Source organism: Chenopodium quinoa, unplaced genomic scaffold, assembly GCF_001683475.1.
Source record: "Chenopodium quinoa cultivar QQ74 unplaced genomic scaffold, ASM168347v1, whole genome shotgun sequence".
Taxonomy (NCBI): domain Eukaryota; kingdom Viridiplantae; phylum Streptophyta; class Magnoliopsida; order Caryophyllales; family Amaranthaceae; genus Chenopodium; species Chenopodium quinoa.
The window spans coordinates 2618894-2641886 of NW_018742684.1; the positions used below are offsets into that span (position 1 = coordinate 2618894).

Genomic DNA, 22993 nt, shown 5'->3' on the forward strand with positions numbered 1-22993 from the left:
CGAGTCCGACATGACATAAAATTTATAAAATTATAATAACATGATTAAGAAATTATAGAGGCTTTAACTTAACAACATTGTACGTGAGTTGTACCATATTGTAGGATACATTCTTGAATATAAGTATTTAGCTCGTGGGAATTATGTATAAGCTATGCTTGATACTTGATAGTGGTTAATTTGACATTTATATTGCTCAAAAGTTGTTAATTACCCTAAAATTGATAAATGGATTTCCAAATGGATTTTTTTTTTTTTTAGTTTCTCTAAAGCACATGCATGATCTTTATTATTTTATTTTTATTTACAGTATAGTATATTATTTTAGCAAATAACTTTTATTGCATCATTATGGGAATTAATGAAATTCCTCTTAAAACATTATGTAACATTCAATTAATTGAGTTATTGAGATTATAATGCAAAACCATGTTCTCAAATAAGTACACTGGTTGGCAGTATAATTTATGTAATTTGTTAAAAATTTGACATTCCATCTTTAGATGGACAATATCATAAATTCCCTTGACAAAGGATATCATAATAGGCTCATAGATAGCCTATTGTCTTTAATTAACATCACTTTTCCTTAACTCCTAAGCCTATGTGGGCTAAACATTAAACCTCATACTTCCTTTGATTTTTACTCCATTGTTTCACACTTTTATATCATATTTATAAAAGAATTCAATCGCCAACACAGATACTGATCTAATTAATAATTATATATATATATATAAAAAAAAATAGTTAATCATTTGATAAAATACAATTAAATGAATCTCACAAGACAAGATTTTTCCTACATTATGAATCATAGGAGTCAAAATAAATCATGTGACTAAAAAAAGAACAAAAAAGTACTCCATATCATATATGATATACCCTATGAAACTAATACGGAATAATAAAAGAGTTAGGGCCTGCTATGTTCAGTTTAACTTTAGTTCAATCAGTTCAACTCCAATCAGTTCAATTTCTAATTTTCTTCTCGCATAAACAATTCATTTTAGCTCTTTTTAGTTTAGTTTAGTTTAATTCACTTCAGCCCCAATCATTTTATTCAATTATTTTCAGTAAATCAGAACAGACCCTTAAAGAGTAGTACTAGTATCAAAATAAATGTAATTAATTATGATGGATACTCATATATAGAACATAGAAGGGAGTAAGAAATGACGTTAGAAAAAACCAAAGAGTAGTACTCCGTAATAGTATTGTCGAGGGGAAGAAAACAAAAGAGAAATAAAGGGGTTTGTCTTGAGGTGAAAAATATCAAGAGCATAAAAAAATAAATAAAAGTGTTAATAGGAAGTAATTAAATGAGGAGATAAGAGAAAGGCAAAAAGTAGGAAAGTGATGTGAAATGCTTGGTTAATGCAAACATCCAATAATATTAAGCGGCTATTGAGAGAGTATAGAGAAGATGAGGTATAAAGGACATCTTTAAACGGTGAGTTTTGGCCCTTTCGAGTTTTAACCAACGACGTAATTACCTAAGCCGTGAACAAGGACGACTACTACTTCAAGACTTCAAGTGGTGCCAAGTTTTGACTCCTTCTTACAAATTAGCTTTCCTCCAAACAAAGGTAAAAACAACCATTTATTATTGAGTACTTGGTATGTTTTTGTCCTATTCAAAGTATGAGTAGTATAGGTTATACAAATTGATTTCAGCATAGATAAGTAGGGTTATTTAAAGCCTGTTGTTTTTAGCTTATTTTCAGTTTATTTCAGCTTCAATAACTTCAATTTTGTTCAGTTTTTATTTTAATTTCCTTCTCTCATAGAATATTCACTTTACTTTAGATTAGTTCAGTTTTAATAAGTTCAATTCAGTCAATCAGAGCAGACTCTTAAACTAATAAAGTTTGATTTAAGTTTTTAATCGGTCTATTATAAGGAGTGATGAGTAAAGACAAGAAATAATAAAATTTACTTCATTAAGCAGTACTCATAGTAAATTAGAATTTATATATAGACAAAAGAATACATTACTAGTAGACATTAATCACATTATTACTTTTGAATTATATGACAGTGAATCGTGATCAATTATGATAGATTTCAACATCACTCCAAATGTCATATTCATTAATGAACACTAAATTGAAGGCATATTTTTTAAAAAAATCAAGAAAATAAAACAAGTAAATAATGATTTAGACTCATTAAATAAAATTCCGTTTAAATATATAAAGTATTCAAAATAACTCAAATTAAATGAACAACCGATTACACATATTCGACTAAAGTGACACCGATCATTATATTCATAGGAGTAGCAATTCTTAATTTAGTGAATGTATGATCATCCCCAAGGCCCCCAACCTCAAATTAAAAATTGAGAATGTGTTCATCAAGTCCAACTCCAAAGCTAAAACTCAAAATTGACACAATTGACTACGGGTCTATTTAGTTTAGCCTCAATTAATTCACTTTACTTCACTTCCTAATTTCCTTTTCTCATAAACAATTCATTTCACCTCTACTTAGTTCAGCTCCAATTAGGGGTCGTTTGGTTCGCACGGGGTAATGGGAAAGGGAATAGAATAAAACCCTTTCTACGTAGTATGTTGTTTGTTTTACAAAACAAAGGAATCACCATCATTCCACCACCTGCACCACCACCACCACACAACCCCTCTTCCCCAGCCATTCCACCAGCCACCACCTCACTGACCCTCGCCGCCCAATTTCGCACCTCCCCCACCCTCTCGCCGCCCATTTTCGCATCTTCCCACCCCTCGCCGCCCCATATCACACCTCCCCCACCCACTGTCGCCAGATATCGTACCTCCCCCACCACTCGTCGCTCAATTTCGCATCTCCCCCACCCCCTCGCCGCCCGATTTCGCATCTTCCCACCATCGTCGCTCGATTTTGCTGGCTTGTTTGGGTTTGTGTGGCTGGGTTTGCGTGTCGGAATCTTGGGCGGCGGATTGGTTGGGTTTGCGTGGCTGACTTGGGTGGGAGGATGATTTTCAAGGGTTTTGGCGAGGGGAGGGGGAGGTGCAACTGATTCCGGCGAGGGGAGGGGGAGGCGCAACGGATTCCGGGAAGGGGGAGGTGCGACGCGTTCCGGCGAGGGGAGGGGGAGGTGTGACGAGTTCCGGCGAGGTGCCTTGGCGGTGGGCGTGACTGGGTAAGGTAGCAGTTGGTGATGTAGTGGTGGCTGGGGAAAGGGAATGCCAAAGTCTAGGGGGGGTGGGGAATCAATATAGAAGGATTTTGGGTAAACTCATAAATGAAAATGGGTAAAGGAAATGAAAAAAATGGCAAACAAACAACAACAAAGGGAATGAGCCATCTTCATTCTTTTTCCCTTTGATTATTAACTCCAACCAAACGACCCCTTAGGTTTAATTCAATTAAGTTATTTTCAGTAAATCGGAACATACCGTAATTGAGTACTTATATTAATTTTTTCAAAATCAATTACTCATTTTGAAAAAGAAAAGAAAAAAGAAGATGAATTTATCCGAATAGCGAGGTGTGTAGTGAGGACAATGACACTAGACTACTAAACCTCTCTGCTCTAAAACACAAACACACACACTTACTTTCGTTGTTTCTCTCTCCTTCACGCAGTGCATCGTTTACTAATTTTGTCTGTTTCCACACCACTCACTCCACTTACTAACATCAATGTTGGAACCATAGGAAGCATAAACCCACATACCACCTTCATCTTCAAACATCTCAATTCTACTTTAAAAAAACACAAATAAACACCATTTTTAATATCATACTGTATTATTATTATGCAAATTAGCTTAATCCAAATAAACAAACAAATCTTAGTTGCTTACTTTGGCGGCCACCGCTTCTTCTTCCACCCCCTTCTCTCTCCAATATAACAACAAACTAAGCTCTGTCTCATTTTACTTGGAATTTTAACATCAGAAATACTCTGAAACTATAATAATTCTTTCTTTTGGATTTCTGATTCTTCTTTTACAAAATGGCAAGTGGAAATCGAACTAGCGTGTATGGAAATTGGGAATTCGACAAAGGTGATGTTAATTTAGACTATTGTGATGTTGGGTTAGGCTTAAAAATTCCATGGCTCCAACAACAGCAGCAACAACCGCAGTCGCAACAACAACAGAGACAACAACAACAGCATCTTCAGCAGCAGCAGCAGCAACAACAACACTGTGTTGTTCCGTGGCTTCAAACACGCCAAATTCACAATCATACCGAAGATAACAGGAGTCCTAGTCCTACAATTTCCGGGTTTTCTTCGGTTTCGCGATTTGGTAACTATGTTTTTACGTAATTTGTTAATTTAAAACATCGCCCTGAGAAATCGGGCGATGCTGAATTATTTCAGAAGGATGAATTATGTAAATAATAAATTATCGGTGTTTTTTTTGTTGCTGTTGTTGTTCAGGAGATGGAGGAAGAGTGACATTTACAGCAATACAAAGACAAGAATTAGAGAGACAAACAATCATATATAAATATATGATGGCTGCTATGCCTGTACCTCCTGAACTCCTCATTCCTCTGTCTAAATACCCTTCTATTTCAACTTCTACTATCACTACTACATCATCACCCTCTGGTAAATAATTAATCAATTAGTTTTACCTTTTAGTTACTACTTCCGTTTTAAATTATTTGCAATGATTAGACATTTTTAACTCACGCTTTATATCGGGTGGGTGATGCAGTAGGGAGGAAAGCAGGGGTGGAAATGCGATACGCGGGGGTGGGGCGAGGCGGGGGAGGAGATCCAGAGCCATGGAGGTGTAGAAGAACAGATGGGAAGAAATGGAGGTGTTCAAGGGATGTAGCACCTGAACAAAAGTATTGTGAAAGACATTCTCACAAAGGCCGTCCTTCTCGTTCAAGAAAGCCTGTGGAATCATCAACAACATCAGCAGCAACACTTCCTGTTACAACTACACCTTCTGTTTCTTCTTCTAATCCTATTATCTTTACCCCTTTTTCAATCCCTAAACCCTCTTCTCACTCCTTCGACTTGCCTTCTCCTACTCAATTCAACTCTTTTCCAAGGTATAATCTTTTTTCCTCTTTTTTTTTTTTTTTTTTTTTGTTCATTTTTCCTGTTTTATTGAATTTTCTGGATTTCATTTCTTATTGTTATTGATTGTATGAGGTTGAATTAGTACAGTTCATGTAATTAATGGTCATCATATTACACATGTTAGATATGGCTACATGAGTACGTGTCCAAGTGTCTGATTTGACAATTTGTAATACTGTATAGTGTCTTACATTCACGGGTTAGACATACACGGGTATTTGAGGTGAAATGAGAGTAATTAAAATGGGTCTATCAACTCTATTCATTTGGATTATATATTGGGAAATGGGAATTAATTAAGGAGGGGAGTAAATATTGCTACTTTGGAGTGTGTTATTTATGTGGTGGGGTGTAAGAGGATTTTGTTTTTTCACAAGTAAATGATGTTTGGTGATGAAGGTGGGGGATGATATTTTATTTCATATTTGTGGAGGGGGTTTAAGTAGGGATTTCTTTTGAGTGTTTGACTCTAAACTTTCCCTTTTGGTTAAAACAAAATTATGACTTTTTAAATTAGGTATCCAGATTGGTTCACATTGAAGGAAGTTGCACCAACTACTACTGCTTGTTTGTACCCTCAACAAATAGGAGGGGGTGACACAACAAGAACATCATCTATTGTTGAAGATCATAACCAAAGCTGCCTTCTTCCTAGGCCGTTTATCGATGCTTGGTCTTTAGGTGATCACGGCGATCCCAAGGATGGTTCGAATTCCATTGATAACACTAACACCTGCCCTACTCCATCCTCACCGCTCAATTCCATTTTGCCCCTCACATTGTCTATGTCTGCCAGTGTAGACCATGATCATGATAACTCTGAGGACAACACCAAAGACCATCCTGAAACAAGGCTGTCATCATCGTCCCATCATCATCAGCCGTTGAATTGGATGAACTCATGGATTGGTTCACCAGCTGCCCCTGGTGGTCCTTTGGCAGAGGCATTGTGTCTTGGGATATCCGGATCAGGAAATGGGAGAATGGCGAGTCATTCGGATGAATTGGTGTCACCTCATGGACATAGCACAAGCTCTAGTACCACCACCCTGGGATAGCAAAAAGTGGCATTCATCCTAGCTAGTGGTAACAATAATAGTGTTCACCTTAACATTGGTATATCATAAGATTATCATGCAATGTTTGGCTTTTTATTGCACATTCCACTAAATTGAGCACACTAGCTAGTAAGCAACAATCTGTTAATTCTTTGTAGGTTGGGGCAACTCTTTTTTGTAAGAGTTTTGGGTAATAGAAGATAGAAATGCACTTTTTAAGTAGCTCAAGTATTTTAAAAAGTTGTTTATATTTTTGTCATATTTTTTTAATTTTCTTTTTTAATTTACTTTCTGTCTTCTGTTTAACTTTTTCATGATCAGAAAAGATGTTAGGAAGATGGTTATTAGACAGTGGGAGATTCTGAAATGCAGATCATGTGTCACTTTCAGTATTTTTGGCCTAATTGTCTTTCTGTTACATATGTGATATGTCTATGCTGTGACCTTACTGTTCACCACATCATTCATTGACTAAGGATTTTTTTTAAATTTGGAAATTTGTTTTTACTACCCCATGTTCTCCTTCTCCACAGGGTTCAATTATGAGCTGGCTTAACTAAAAAAAAACTTGGCTTACTTGCATAATTTTACCTACTCGTAGACTAGATGTGTCAAAAATTGACCCAATTTGATAAAACTTGACTAATCTAATACGGAGTAGTGGTCAATCTAAAATTCCACTTAAAGGGCACAAAGAATTAGTATAACTCAAACACGGATTAGTCATTTATGAATTTTGAAAAGGTTTTGTAATACGAATATATATTTTCAACAAAACACCTATTTGTGGCTCTGTCTAATGTTTTTTTACTTTATTGAGACTTGTTATTTCCCTATTCTTTAGGTATAGTATGTTAGAGATAACAATAAATTAAAGAGTATCAGTTATGAATAGACAAAATCCAAATGCAGTAGTCATTGGAAGTATGTCTTTGAAACTAGTTGGTCTTGAACAGCTTGTTCAGCATTTGACAGCAGATAGTAATCAACTAGAGTGTACGCGTGCCAACATGCTTCATCTGTTGACAGAGTCGCGGCTAGAGTGACTCTATGGCTGCAGCTGAAGTTGTCTTGGAATTAAGAAGTGATCATCATTGGAATGGTGTGGTAAGGGCTTTTGATGCATCAAGGGATTATGATGAGATTATTGCTAAGCTGAGTTTTATTAACATAGTAGTTAAACGGAAAGATATTGAATCAGAAGTAGAGGTTTTAATTAGAGTAAAATTTTGATCTAATTTTCTGCAGCAATGTTAATAAAACAGTGGATTTAATCCTAGAAACCTAGTTAACAACATTAATCATCCAGTCAGATAAAAGATATGATCCCTTAATTCCCCTGGTTTATCTCTATTCGTTTAACTTAACCACCTTCTAAGATGACTTCTTGTTGAGGCTGGAGAAATTTCTCCTCCTGTAATATCTGTGTAAGATGAACAGGTAGTCGCTCTATCAATACGACTATACAAGCCTTCCTGAACACTTCTGAAGCTTGGACTTCTTAAGTTCTGGCTGAAAGAACTATAGTCAGTAGTGTAGATGTTCCCTGAATAATGTTGATCAGGATTAGGGAATGAGAGTCGTTTCTTTACTGATGATCCCCCTCGAACTTCTCTATCTGATGTAGAATGTCTCTGCCTGGGTGTACTCTGTGTCCGAGCTCTGGCCCTTGCTGATTCTGTGGCTGCCATGTAGTTTGGTGTTGTCGTACTAACACGTAAGCTAGGAGTGTTCACTGCTGAGTGGCTTTTGTATCCCTTATTGCATCGTGGACTTGCTGATTGAACCTGCTGTGGCCTTGTATCGCGTAGTGATGGGGTCATAGGGCGTGTAGTATATAAGCCTGGAGAGGCAACATGCAGGCTGTGTCTCCTATGCTGCTGTGATCGTTGAAAACTTGTTGGTGTGCTGAGGTGTGGTGGTAATGACTCCATTTCAACATTCTTTACTGCCTCTATTTTGTGTTTTGTTAGACTGATGTGATTCTCACTATACTCTTTAGAATCCAGCCACTGACTGAGCCATTCATTGTCCTTATTTTCCTGTTCCTTCTCGTCTTTTGGATATACTTTCCGGTCAAATCTTCGTATCTTGATGTAGATAGAAACATCAATGTGATCATTAGAACCATTAACAAATTATGCAAATGGAAGTTAGAAAACTTAGTTCTTCTCCCCATTTTGGAACATGACTAAACTTATTTTAGTTGTATATCAAGCTTGCATAGAGCCCTTTTTTAAACAAATTTAAGGTGAAAAGAACAAAGCACATACTTTATGTAAAGTGACAAACCTGTTGAGATAATGCAAAGGCAAGGGCTTGTTCGCGGCATAGAGATGCTTCCTTTTTGCTTTGAAACATGGCTTCAATATCCTCTATTGTGTATAAAGGGCTTTTGCATTGCTCTTCAATGCTATTTTCATCTCCAGACTGCAGCAAGTCAGGGTGCATAAAGGTGTCAAAATTCCGGTCTAGTTAGTCACAAGTCGAAAAGAAGGCACGAGCTTTGCATGCATATAAAGAGATGAGGGAGGGGGAGGGGGGTGGTGTTACCATTGGTTTTCTTTGACGGATATTTTTGTATTTGTCCCATAAGTTGTTGCTTTCAGCAAACATAGACTTTCGGGTTAGACCATGTGAAACCTTTGGTGAAGATTGATCACAGAGTTTAGCTTGCACACGAATCAGAGCTTGCATACATTTCAATGTCGTCTTTGCTTGCTTTCTTATGTTATGGCCTCTCACTAATGCCTGCAGCTTCACTATCCCCTTGAGCGCTCGCAGAGCTCGTCTTGCCTTCAGATAAGCAATTACTGTCAGTGGTGGAAGTAAATGGTATACTGAACAATGCTCACAAGTCACACAAACCTCTGATATGGCTTTAGTAACCACTGATTAGTAATTGGAATACATATTCAGTATATTCCAAAAATTAAATGACCTTGTTCATATCTGTTTGCATCTACTTCTGCTACTAGTTTACTATTACTAATCAATGTATTATAAAAAATTTGCGGTATATTGATCAGTTTTGACAAGTAAAAGTTTATCAACTGCATATAAGTAAAACAATAGCATGTCAGTAAATTTACTCCTCAGTTCTTATCCATGAGTAAAACCTGAGTAATGTATATACCAGGCATAAACAACATATCCTATTCATTTTCGAAAAGTACTACGTTGTACAAGCAAGTATCTTCATATAAGATTTTAAATCAGGTTTGATGCAAGGTTAAATATCAAGGATTTTCCTTATGAACAATACATAACTTTAAGCAAAGAATTACGGAGTACTAATTTCTGGAAGAATCTGTACATTTGTGATTTGTAGTCCTACAAATGCAGGGGCACAATGTGTATTGACAATAAACAGTACTGTTAAACAAAAGAAAAATAGATAGAGTATGTTACTTACTAGGTAGCCTCTAAAAACAGTCTGAATAATCAAAGCAGCATAGTATTCTCTAGCTAAATATGCAGGTATTATGTTCTGAACTCTAACAGCAGTTTTAGTAGTTGCCACAGCTGATTTTGCTGCTGCTATACTAGCTTCTGCCGCGGCTATTATGCGTCTGTGCTGATGGATCGAAATCGAGTCTGCTTGCACTTCTTTGCTACTCATATTAGCCTCATATTGTTGATTATGAGAAGAATTTTTCCTGAAAATCCATCTTCTTTTCTCTGTTTTCTGTGGACAGACATTCAGAAATTACAGCAGATTAGCAGGTGATGAGAGCTTCAGAAGACTGTTACTAAAACTACATTCAGAAAACATGCTTAATTAGAATCATCACCTTTTCCTCTTCTTCATCATCTCTTGCACATTCTTCTTTTCTCTTGCAGTTTTTCTTAGGAGATGCTTTCGTAGGAGATCGAAAAACCTTCTTGACCGCGGTAATCCAGGATGTACCACCTGCCTTCCCCATCCAGCTTGCATAAAACTTATGCAGCTAACTGAGCCAGGTTTCAGTATTTGAGAGGTAAATTTGATCTTACTATAATATGACTAACAAAGACATAATGTATATGTGTACGACTACAATAGAGTTAGAATTTATATATACTCGCCGTAGTAAGTAAGTAGTGTGAGTGTATGATGGTATTATACTCTTGACATTGAGTCATCATGTCAGTGAATCTTAAATTTGAGTATCTTGATATTGGGGAACATAAGTGTTAGTGATGGAGGAGAAAATAAGAAGGCACATAAGCCCACTAAAATAAAGCCATATTGGGAAACGTTAGTGTTAGGGTCCTTAGGGAATAGAGATGATATGGGGGTGAGAACTGAGAAGTACTATATGCAATATGCCATGCACAATCACCACCTCTTTCCCTCCAATCGAAATATTTTTCTACTCGGTATGTTGTTAGGGAAATACCTATCTTGTCCCTACATCTATCCTTATAATTCATCGGGTTGGAGAAGAAATCAATAACACTAAACAAAGTGAGTTCACCCGACCTAATTAGTAATTACCTGGTCGATCATGTATATGTTACAAATAAATTAGTATGTTAGCGACTCTTTATGCTTAACTAGGAGCAACAAAATCAAACTCGAGGTAGCCATTATATAAAAGTGAAATAGTCCAAAAGCTCATACGTAAGAGTCAAGAATCCTATGACTCACCCAAGAATTGAGTCGGACGGATCACTATTACTCAAACTATTAATATTACTTCTGTTACATAATAGTGGCATTGTTTTCGTTTTGTTTTATATACTAGTACATTAATTAATATCGGACATGCAAGCATTAACCCAAGAAATAGAGATAGATAAGAGGACTGAAGGAAGCAGGGAAATGCATAAGAAAACCATGTGAAATGTAAAAAGAAAATAAAGGCAATCACGTGGGTAAGAGTAATAAGAGTACAGACAAGTGAAAGACGAGAGAAGAAGAGGAGGGAGAAGTTAAGTGTTGGTTGGCTTATCTGCTATTGGGATGTGCAACTTTCACTTAAGATACTTACTACCCAAATTCATCAATATTGCTGCTACTCAAAATTTTACATATAAATATCATATATTATAATATAATTTTAATTTAAGGGTATTGAGAGTTTAGAGACCTCGAAGACTGCCATTTTAATTTAAGTGGTAATTTTTTTGATGAGGAACTTGTTTCTGGGTACAAGAGACCTCTCTGCCAATTTTTGCCGTTAGACTGGTCAAACTGTCACTTTTTTTTTTAATTACTAATCATATTATATACTTGTACATGCATGTATATATAATTGTATACAGTATATACTCCGTAAGTCCGTATACATTAAATTAAAATGATACTTTTGTAGTTTAATGCAATTGATGATTTATATAGAGTGCGGGATCTGAACGCATAAATAAGAATATAAATGTTTCTGAAATGATATATTATGGTGTTTGATCAACAGCTTCTGCTTGCGTAACCATGTGGTTTGGACCATTGTCTGTTGCCTAGACATGGTTTCAGTTCTATTGAACACAATTTTTGGCATGCTTGATTTAACTTTATTGCTTACTTGTTTTTTTGTAATTAGAAGAATCACTAGTTGTCTTGCATTAAAGGAGGAGCGGGAGAACGATTAATGTATAAGATTGGTGGATATCTATTTATATAGGCGATGATCATTATGTTTGAAATTTTAAAATGATGTTAGATTTATACCAATTACGTGGTTGTCTTTTTAGTTATCGTGAAGTTTAAAATGCAATTTGGATGCATCCAGTATTGTTTTAGGATTACTTTAATCTAGCTTTTGATTATATATAAACTGTTTTAGGTTATTATTAACATGTTTAGATGTTAAATATGTTTTAGAAGGTGATCATCAAGGAATAGGTTTTATAAAGAATTCGGAGTAATGTGATTACCATTTTAAATTTAAAAGTTTGTTTTCTTAGTATATTGCTAGTACATACGAAGTACAAGTTACAACTAAGCTAAGGTTGTTTTAATGGAAAGAAGAACATCTTCCTAGGGCAATTTTGAGGAGGAAATTCCCTCATTTAGATCCGTGAAAGATTATGGCCCAATAATATCCCCATTTTAAGATGTCTTTAGTGGAAATTTAACCCGAAATCTTAAAATTATACTGGTTTCACCAAATTACGCTTAACTTGGTATCTATTGAGTATGTAGGTATGGTACATTGGTACATATTTTACAATATCACAAGTGGTAGATAGTTGATGGGCTGACAGAATGACAATCACCTCCAGAAGCAGCAGTCCAATTCATGCGAGTCTATTCTTTACATACAAATTCTTCTATGGACCCTGGTCCACCCATTTTAGATGGACCACTACTAAACACATGCTTCTCTGAATTAAACGCATCTTCATTTTCTTCTCCATTTTCTTCTTTTTTTTTTTTTTTTGTTATTTTTTGTTTCCTTCTTCACATGAGCTCTCTTTCCCTTCTTAATCTGATTGTCTTTTTTTTTTCTTTCTCGATTATAATTCTTTTGTTTTTCAAATTCTTATTTCCTCTCTCCTCTATTCTTTGGTTTTTTTTTCCCATTATATTTTCCATTGATTTGCTGCATTAAACATGACGAATATGTTTTTCAAATTCAAAATTTCGGAAGTGATCAATCCAAGTTAGTTATTCTGAATTCATTGTGACCAATATTAATTTATTTTTTGTTTTTGAGATGAATTTGTGGATTTAATACTTGTTTTAATATTAATTGAATTTCTTGAAGCTAATCTAATCGATCTCAATCCATTAAGATAGATTTCAATCAATTATGATCGATTAATTGATATTTTTTATTGTTTTCATTAATTTGATCGATTAATTTTATCGATCTTATTAATTTGTATGAAATTTATTAATTGTTTGTTTCAAAATTAGTTATATGTACCACGCCTATACTTTTGAACATTTACTAAAAAATTATGAACGATTGCAAATTTTGAACATTTAGTAAAAAAAATCCGAACAAAACATCGAAAATTTTGAACATTTAGTAAAAATATTTGAACAATCGCATTGTACCATGCCCATACTTTTGGACATTTAGTAAAAAAAATCTGAACGATTGCAAATTTTGAACATTTAGTAAAAAAAATTTGAACTGAACATCAAATTTTTTGAACATTTAGTAAAAAATTTGAACAATCGCAATGTATCACGCCTATAGTTTTGAACATTTTGTAAAAAAAAATTGAACAATTACATATTTTGAACATTTAGTAAAAAAAATCCGAACATCGTAAAATTTGAATATTTAGTAAAAATATTTGAACAATCGCAATGTACCATGCCTTTACTTTTGAACATTTAGTAAAAAAATCTGAACAACTTCAGAATTTGAACTTTTGATTAAAAAAATCTGAACATCGCAAATTTTGAACATTTGGTAAAAATATCCGAACAATTGCACTGTACCACTGCATGCCTTGAAATCGATTGGATTAGCTTCAACAATTCATCTTCATCACTACTTGTAGAATATTTGTCAAGTTTCTAAAAAAAATGTGAAAAATGTTATGAAATTATTCACAAATTACAAAAATTTAAATAATTTTAACAAATTACAACAATTTCGAAGGAAATCAATTAACGTATTTAAAGAAATCTAAAGAAGTTTTAAGTTCAGATATTTAATTACCTTTCTGGACCTTTTTCTTGTTTATCTTCCATGGATATTCATAGAGGAGAGAGATAACTAGTTGAGCAATTGAAAAATGAAATGAAAGTAATAAATGAAAGTTGTTGCAGAGGAGAGAAATATGTTGTTGCAGCGAAATAACATAAAGAAAGAAACTGAGTAAATTTTGAGAGTGTTTGGGCCGCAAGATATGAGGTTTGTAGTGTATATGGGCCCGGTGGTTCATCTAGTTCTAGATGGACCAGGGTCTACAATAGACTTATTGTCTATTATTGAACACATCAATAAGGGTGCACTTTAAATAGGTGTAACAACGTAGCCCAAAAGCCTAATTACACACAACCCAATTAAAAAAAAGCCCTAAAACTAAAAAACACGAAAACTGCAATACACCCACCAGCACCCAATACACCCACCCACACCCAATAAATGTAACGTCATTTCCAAACTCAAAAATCTTCTTCTTCTATATGATTTTCTCTCTCCTCTTTTTACTTTCTCTCTCCTCTATTTCATTCTTTCACTAAAAAACTGCAAAAACTTCAATAGACATTAGGAAAGAGATGCAAAATCAAAAAGATCCTCCCCAAAATGACAATTTTATATAATTTTCACTTAATTTTGTTTGAATTTATATGATTATCACTTAATTTTGTTTGAATATTGTTCGAAATTTATTATTGGAATTGTAAAAAAAAAAAAAAATAGTGAAATCAAACGGATATTTTATGTTCACATTTCGAAATGCATATGTTTATAATTTAAATTCTTATGTTCATATTTTGAATCCGTTTGTAAACTTTCTGAAATGCTTATATTCACTTTCTAAATTCATATGTTCATATTTTTTTTTTTATGTATATGTTCACCTTCTGAAATGCTTAATTATGTTCATACGCATTAAAAAATGAACCAATGCATATGTTCATATTTTGAATTCATATGTTCATATATTTTAATACTTATGAATTATGATGCATATGTTTCATAATCATATTATTTTTATTTCTTCAATTTTTAATCTTCATAATAAAATGCCTTATATTCATAATAATATTTTATATGTTCATAATGTAAATATTTTTTGTTCTCATTAAGTTTGTTTATGCATATCTTCTCTCTCTGAATGCATATGATCATATTTTTTACGCATATGTTCACCTTTTAAATGGTTATATTCACTTTAAGGAAACCAATGCTTACGTTCATATTTTGAATTTTTATGTTTACCTTCTGAAATGCATATGTTCATATATTTTATGCTTATGTTCACTTTCTAAAAAGCTAATGTTCATATTTAAGGGGACCTATGCATGTGTTCATATTTTGCATGATTATGTTCATTGATAAAAAAAAATGTAGAAAATCAAATGAAATTCATATACAAATGAAATTGATCGAAGCTTTAAAAAAAAAATTCAATTCATATGAATTCAAAAAATCAAATAAACAACCAATTCCATATAGTAAGTAACATATTCAATCGTTAAATCGAAAAACCGAGAAAATAGAAAAAAAATAAAAAATAAAAAATGAGGAAAAAGGAATTAAAGAAGGAAGGAGAAAAATAGAGTATAATTTGTGAATTCAAATATTCATATACACCTTAATCAATCGAAATTAAAGCACAAAATCGAAATTCACACAAAAATTCATACTTAATAACTACTTTCATGTTGTAAGAAACAAATTTAATCAAAAAAGTGTAAAAAAGGGGGAAAAATTAAAAAAACAGAGGAGAGAGAAAATAAAAAATGAAGGAGAAAAATAAAGGAGAAGAAACCTAATGTTCACTTTCTGAAAAGCTAATGTTCATATAGTGTTGTTGTTACACCTATTTCTAGGTGCATGATTGTGCACCTAAGAATATGTGTGAACACATGGTGTTTTTGGACCTATACTTGACCCAGCCCAAAGCTGATATTGGCTATCAGAACTTCAGAAGCCCACAATTCCACGAGCTCTCTTTTCATCATTCATAACTTACAGTAAGTCTTAAGGTTATAGATTGTTAAAAATATTACTAGCATAATTATTCTTACTAATACACCGAGTTTGAAGCTTGAACTTACCTCAAATTATATGCGAAGTAAGCTACTCGAAAATGAAAACACTGCTTCAAGTAGTCTTTGCCACCTCTTTGAAACAAGCTCTATGGAGTACAACTTAGGGTCTATTCCAATTTACCGAATTGAAGTGATTGGGGCTGAATTGAATTGAATTGAATTGAACTGAACAAAACTGTATAGAGTTGAAATAAATTGTTTATGAGAGAAGAAAATTAGAAATTAAACTGATTGGAGCCGAACTAAAATTAAGCTGAATAAAACAGGACCCTTAGTACGAGTCTTCGAGCTACTTTATTGCCCAAATTGTTTTCTTTTTGTGTCGACTCGTCTATTATCATGGTTAACATTAAGCAGGGTTTGAATTAAGTTAAATATGGTTGCTGGTTGTGCCAAATAATCTCTCATAATGTGACTTGCCTCATGGCCGAGTCTACTCACTACATATCGTTTGAAATTTTCAAAAGGATGTCCGACTCATGCCATGTGGCACTGTTTTGTATTCATTTGCGTACGTGAACAAAATTTAACTTATTTTGCTTCATTGTCATGTCGGTTAAATATACATGTTATGCATTGTCGCGTTTCTTAATTTTTTTTAAAAAAAAGTGGTTCAGCCCTAATTTACAACTGCTTGTCGTATCATGACATAAGTTAGACAAATTTGATCAACACCTGAACCAACCCAATACACATGAGTGGGTGAATATTGAGAACACACGATCTAATAAACGAGCAAGTTTGGGGACATTTGGTGATTATTTTGACGTACGCAAATAATATTTTTCAAGAGCTGATCGTGATTGAACCAACCCAATACACATGAGTGGGTGAATATTGAGAACACACGATCTAATAAACGAGCAAGTTTGGGGACATTTGGTGATTACGATTTTGTTGTCTAGCATGATGTCACGACTTACTTGAAGAATATGGGCTTTGAAAAACAAAACAAAAAAAATCTATGAAATATTATGTGGATGTTCGATTTATCCCTATATTATTCCGTAATATTCTAAATCTAAAGTTTATTATTTTTCAAGAAAATCTGGTTACATTGTAAATTTATATTTCTCCCTTATACAAAGTGTATGAATAAGAACAATAAGGGGCTGTTCTCATACGTTTATTTTCAGTTTAATTCAGCTCCTAATTCCTTCTCTTATAAAATATTCATTTCATTTCAGTTCAGTTCAACTGAGTTCAATTTATGAGAACAGACCCTAAGTTTGTTCTTTCCTAATTTCTCTATTCTCTTTGTATCACAACATAAAATTAAATTTTATACTCCCTCCGTTTTTTTTTATATGCATCACTTGGGAATGCACATATAGGAGATAAATATAATATTGTGAGTGGGTGAATAAATTATTATAATAAAAGTATGATGGGGACCATGAAAGAGAAAGTATGCGAGAGAGAATAGATATTTTATTATTTAAGTGGGGACATAGAAGAGAGGGAAATGATAAAATAATTTGATTGGGGTTTAAAGTAAGAGAGAGAAATAATAAAATATAGTAACCAAATATAGAAGTGATGCATATAAAAAAAAACATCTATAAAAGGAAAGTGATGCATATAAAAAAAAAAAAACGGAGGGAGTATTAATCTTTGAAACAAAAATTTAGGGTAACTCAAATGAGTATTTGAACTTTTGTTTGAAAGAAAATGAGTATTTGATCTAATTATATTCAAATTTTTACGAATCAAACTTTATTTTTACCAATTAAAGTTTCCGAAAAGACCCAAATCCTTTTTATTCTTTTAATGAAGTTTCTTTTGTTGTTCACAAAAGTCACAAGACTCAAAACTATCACGAGTGTAGTAATCCTAATACTCTGTAGCTAATAAGCAAAACCCGTTAATAGCCTTAAATGACCCTCCTCACTAGTCACCATGCTACTACAGTTTCACATTTTCAAACTCAAATCGGCGCCTTCCTCACTTCTTTCGTGAACAACCACAGTAACCCCCTCACTCACTCTCCCCCCAAAATCACATTTTTGAATCTTGAATTTTTCTCTCTCCTCCTCTTCTCATAACTTCCCCTCTTTTTTCTCATCAAACTCACTACAAAACTCTAACCAAAACCAAATTCAAATCAAAATCAAAAACACCCCAAAAAAAATCACAAAAAATGGGTTGTGTATCATCAACTCTCCTAAACCAAGACGATGATTTCCCACAAATCGGAAGCACCGCCTTTAACCACCACATTGTCTCCCTCACTTCCACCACTTACGGCCTTCTTTCGCTCGATCCCCCACCACCCTCTTCCCCTATGACACCGCCTCAGCCGCTCCCTCGCTTCTCTCTAACACCCAAATCCCTACTCATTGACCAGCCTCCTACCGAAGTCATCAATTCATGGGAACTTATGGCCGGCCTGGACTCAACCACACCAGAAAATAATGAGATTCAAGACAATAATAGTAGTTTCAGATTCACTCCTCAGTTATCTAACTCCAAACCTTGTACCCCTAAATTCTTCTCCAAATTCAAAGAGAATTCGAACCCGAATACTAATACTCGGGTTCGAAAACCCCGACAATTGTTCTCAGAACCAGATGATGGTTGCGGAAATAAGTGTAAATTGGAGAAGTTTCCGGAAATTTGTCCGCCAAATGGGGAGGATAAAGTAGTGCTCTACACTACTTCTTTGAGAGGGGTTCGGAAGACGTTTGAGGGTTGCAATGCGGTTAGATCGGTGATTCAAGGTTTGGGTTTCGGGTTTTGCGAAAGAGATATATCAATGGATCGCGGGCTAAGAGACGAATTGAAGAAGTTGTTAGCATCATCATCAAAGGGCGGAAATCATGAGGTGCTTGCTCCGTCTCCGCCACCGCTGCCTTGTTTATTTATAAAAGGACGGTTTATTGGAGGAGTTGATGAAGTGTTGAAATTACACGAAGAAGGTGGCCTTGTTGAGCTGCTTCAAGGGTTACCGAGACTCGAGGCAGGTACTGTGTGTGAAGGGTGCGGTGATGTTAGGTTCTTGCCTTGTTTTCGATGTAATGGGAGTTGTAAATTGGTTGCGGTTGTCAAAGAGGTTGATGATGATTATAATCAAGATAATGTTATTAGTAAGAATACTAATTATGTTAGTAGTGATGGTGTTAAGAGGTCTGTAGTGATTAGATGCCCTGATTGTAATGAGAATGGATTAGTGCTCTGCCCTATTTGCAGTTGATCAAATCATAAAATTAATTTGTAAGTTTATTTCTCTATCTCAAATCTTCTCATTTGAGTATTTTTAAACAATAGTGTTAATTGTATGGTTATGTTATACAAGTACAATATATTGTAAACTAGAAAATTTGGTTTCTACTAATTGATATGATTTGTAAGAGTATGGATAATTTTGAACTAATGACTTTACAAGTATTATACAACTTTTGAAATCTTTTCAAGATTTCGAATTATTGATTGATCATACCTTCACCTACACAGAATGACAATGACATTACTCTTGTTTTTGGTTTGTACCAACTAAAAGGAAAAATCTAAAATCATGCATTTGGATATGTTGTTTCATAGGAAGATGCATAATTTTTCTACGACATTTAGGTTGATACTTGGTGTCGTAGTGCATCCTCCATGATTTCACTTTTCTATTAGTCTTTTTTGTCATGATATTATACAAGATTGTCTGTTATTTTATCATTTTTTTTTTGTTTGGTGCTTGAATATTGGAGTTTAAGTACTTTTATTTTGTATAGAGGTGTAAGTGTGTAACTAACTAACTCACTATTGTTATGGTTGCTGCATAAAGATTCATATTGGGTTCCTTTGAATGAATTTTTGGTAGATACTCTTAAGCCCCACTCTACATCCCTTATGGAATGTTTGAAAAATCCTCCAAAGGGTATAAAAGAACAAAATCCAATAGTGGCCGAAAAAATAACTGTGGTGAATTGGGGACCTTCAAAGTTCGAACTTATAACTATGAATCTATGATAGTTAGAAAGTACGAGTACAAAATTTAAATTGTTTTGATAAAATGCTTTGTATATCTATATCCTCTAATGGAAAAAATAATCCATTCTTAAGAGTAATTAGTAAAATCATTACTCTAGCTATAAACTCACTAAATTAATCCTATATCTAGATTTGGCCGGTTTGTCTACTCTTAGGGAGGGCTTATCATTGCTCTTAAAAGGTGCATAAAATGAATAGATAAACAATTTAATTTTTGTAGTTTTGTAGGTTTTAACCAGGTGGAAAAAACTTATGTGTGAGATTCCCCATATATGGACAATACACTTTAGCACTGGATTCCTTATCAACTGTAAGTAACAACTTCTCTTATGTTCTTATTTAAGTGTTGAATATAGTATGGATTGTTGTTACATGAGTCTTGGTGAAATTGAACCAACAAGTAACACTCTGAGTAATCTTTGAAATTTATTTATTCCTTGAAGCATCGCGATTTTATTGAAATCTATGTTTTATGGAGTACCATGGCTGCTAAAGTGCTAAGGGTATAGTCACCTTTAAAAATATTCACGAATACATAGTACATAACTGTAAACATAATTTATTTCATGTATCAATTAATCGTTGTAAGTAATTTGAAAGGCAAATACACTACAACTTTACAAGCATGGTAGTAGGCCTTGTCGCTGGCTATCAGCTACTTAAACCTAAAAGATTTCGAATAATTTTGTCTTGTGAAACAAACACAACATTTTACCAACCAAGATGAAAGTCTATGGTGATTGGTTTAGTTGATTACCCCACATTCCTCCAAGAAGTTATCCTGTCCTGTTCAATTATCATCAATTTAGTTGGCTACTAATGAGGGAAAGGAAATAAAGGCAAAGGATAAGAGGGATATGAAATTTTATTCCTCTTTTGATTTGACGATTATTGAGGAAGTGAATGCATCTTTATCACTACTAGTACTCCCTCCGTCCCCGAATGATAGGGGTGTTCAAAAAAACTCGACCTGATTGTCTCGATCCGTTTTCCCGATGATCCGATAAATACCCGACGAAAAATTTAGGAGAAAATCTATTTTTTCGGGACGGGTACCCGACCCGGTTAAATTCCCTTCTATCCGGGTCAGGCATTGGGCGGAATTCTTCATTATCGGGTACCCGAATACCCGATAATAATAAATTAAAATTAAAAAAAAAAAAAGCTACAAGGCTACAGCCCAGCCCACATACCCTTTTGTTTTGAAACAAACTTAGGGTTTCCAGAAGTTTAAGCTCCACCGTTCTCTCTCTCTTCCTCTCTCTTCCTGCCTCTCTCTCTTCCTTCCTTCTTCTTCCTTGAATTCCTTCTCTATTCTTCCTACTTCCATTGCTTCTTTAGTTCTTCCTACATCTCTATTCTCAAACTCTCAAAACCTCTTCTCAACCGCCTTCTTCTTCCTTGAGCCTCGATCTGCTTTGCCCACCTCCGTTTGAGACTCGGTGCTGCTTCGAGTAGGTGGTCGCTGCGTGCTACTTCGCCCAACACGGTGGTCGCTTTGTTCTATGTTGCAACAGTACCTTGGGAGCAAATTAATTGTAATTTCTAATTATATTTTTTCTATTCTAATTTCTTTGTATATTTCAAATTTTATTATTTTTTATTGAAACAAAGCTTTGTATAAAGTTATTTTGTATCTTGGTTGTTCAATTGTGTGGAGTTTGGATAGTAGATCTAAATTGTTTTTCAATTTTTTACCTTTTGGGAGCAAATTATTTACAATCATTCAAAATTCCGGGTACCCTATGTCCCGACCCGAATAATTCGGGTACCCGGGGGTTCCGGGTACCCGAATTATTCGGGTCGGGACATGGGACAAATTTACAAGTACCCGAAACTCCGGGTACCCGGATTTGAACATCCCTGCCGAATGATAGTCATTATTTCCATTTTTGGACACCTAAAATGTTAGTCACACTTCACAATTTTAGGTCCCATACAATAACATAAAATGACCTATATACCCTCATTTTTTTTTTGTTGTATTATCCGTGCTTCCCAAAATACCCTCATATTTGCCTTAGTATTTGTGCCTTAATTGAATGAGTTGTCTCCCTTTTTAATGACAATCAGTTTCTCTCTCTTCTTTTTGTTTTGCACATGATTGGGTTTTAGTTTCCAGGTACTTTATTTATTTCTTCTTAATTTCCGTGATTTTCACCCAAAAGTGACTATCATTCGGGGACGGAAGGAGTATTTTTTTTTGCCTAAAATTCTAGTGATTATAAGATTTAATTCATCACTTTATGTAGTGATTTTAATTCAATATACTCGTACAAAGTATATTTCTCCATAGGTTATAAATGCTATTTTTGGTCAATTTGATGGGTGTTACTTGTTAGTTTACTCTACTAATATATTATCATAGTAACAAGTAACAACTAACAAGTACTCCGTACATAACAATAGAGTGAGGGATAGATCAAGTGGTTAAAGCTCCCCTTCCGATTCCAAGAGATCTTGAAATCGATTCTTATCACCCGCCCTTGTAGCTCTCTAAACAACCAAAAAAAAAAAAATAATAATAATAAAAAAATGTTTCAATGAAATTCTAGAAAAGTGCCCTTTGATCGAAGTGATACTCTGCTACGGAGTATTAGTTACTTCGTAAGTGCTTATGTTATTTTCATCATCATTTAAAACTTATCCGTACAATACAAACTACATACGAAGTATGAAGTATAAAACTTTTATCAATCTTTTGAATTATGTCCTTGTTGAAATGAGCCATTAATATAAGTATATAACCCTTCACCCTTCTCGCTATCAACCAAAAGTAAGGGTGTCATTTACCACCTTTCCTTTTATCTTGGTTAAGATTCTCTCTTGACAACTAGGAAGTACAATGTTTTGTAATGTAAAGATCAAGCTTTGAGAAAAATGAAAATTGACATGAGAAATTGTACTTGCTTTTAGGAATGAATCTATCTAACTTGTAAACTGAAGTAAATCTTTCCTTTTCCCCCCTATTACATGAGAGATGACAGTTTGTTTTTGCTCAATAATTGGATAGTAGAGGCTATGCACAATACACGTTGGGTAGGGGTGAGCAAAAATTCAGGGTACCCTGAATCGGAACCGAAACCTGTTAGGAACTGCAGGTTCTAAGAGGTTCCGGTTCCGAGTAGTAAAATAGTCACCTTGTTGCAACAGATTCCGGTCAGGTTCTTGATTTTTTGGAATCCGTAGGGTACCCTATAACCTAATAAAAGTGTTACTTAACCCCAA

At 34.3% G+C, this 22993-nt stretch overlaps 3 protein-coding genes across 3 annotated transcripts; 2 read left to right on the top strand and 1 right to left on the bottom strand.

The window, feature by feature from the left end:
* The first annotated feature begins 3375 nt into the window (after positions 1-3375).
* Positions 3376-6506, top strand: LOC110722781 (growth-regulating factor 3-like). The gene is made up of 4 exons (XM_021902075.1): positions 3376-4262; positions 4397-4570; positions 4680-5025; positions 5574-6506. The coding sequence occupies exons 1-4, from the start codon at positions 3965-3967 to the stop codon at positions 6112-6114; spliced, it is 1359 nt and encodes a 452-aa protein (XP_021757767.1). The 5' UTR covers positions 3376-3964; the 3' UTR covers positions 6115-6506.
* A 738-nt stretch (positions 6507-7244) lies between these two features.
* LOC110722578 (protein IQ-DOMAIN 1-like) lies at positions 7245-10501 on the bottom strand. The gene is made up of 5 exons (XM_021901843.1): positions 9909-10501; positions 9530-9802; positions 8668-8910; positions 8407-8544; positions 7245-8204 (listed from the first exon to the last, which is right to left on the bottom strand). Exons 1-5 carry the CDS (start codon positions 10038-10040, stop codon positions 7473-7475), a joined length of 1518 nt encoding a protein of 505 aa, XP_021757535.1. The 5' UTR covers positions 10041-10501; the 3' UTR covers positions 7245-7472.
* Positions 10502-17389: 6888 nt separating this feature from the next.
* LOC110722783 (uncharacterized protein At3g28850-like) lies at positions 17390-19094 on the top strand. The gene has a single exon (XM_021902076.1). It carries the CDS (start codon positions 17925-17927, stop codon positions 18975-18977), a length of 1053 nt encoding a protein of 350 aa, XP_021757768.1. The 5' UTR covers positions 17390-17924; the 3' UTR covers positions 18978-19094.
* Positions 19095-22993: the final 3899 nt, after the last annotated feature.

Coding starts and splice junctions, on each gene's coding strand:
- LOC110722781 (XM_021902075.1), top strand. CDS start 3,965: ATGGCAAGTGGAAATCGAACTAGCGTGTATGGAAATTGGGAATTCGAC. Junction 4,263..4,396: donor TTCTTCGGTTTCGCGATTTG/GTAACTATGTTT, acceptor GTTGTTGTTCAG/GAGATGGAGGAAGAGTGACA. Junction 5,026..5,573: donor CAATTCAACTCTTTTCCAAG/GTATAATCTTTT, acceptor TTTTTAAATTAG/GTATCCAGATTGGTTCACAT.
- LOC110722578 (XM_021901843.1), bottom strand. CDS start 10,040: ATGGGGAAGGCAGGTGGTACATCCTGGATTACCGCGGTCAAGAAGGTT. Junction 8,545..8,667: donor TCCGTCAAAGAAAACCAATG/GTAACACCACCC, acceptor GACTTGCTGCAG/TCTGGAGATGAAAATAGCAT. Junction 8,205..8,406: donor CCTTTGCATTATCTCAACAG/GTTTGTCACTTT, acceptor ATCTACATCAAG/ATACGAAGATTTGACCGGAA.
- LOC110722783 (XM_021902076.1), top strand. CDS start 17,925: ATGGGTTGTGTATCATCAACTCTCCTAAACCAAGACGATGATTTCCCA.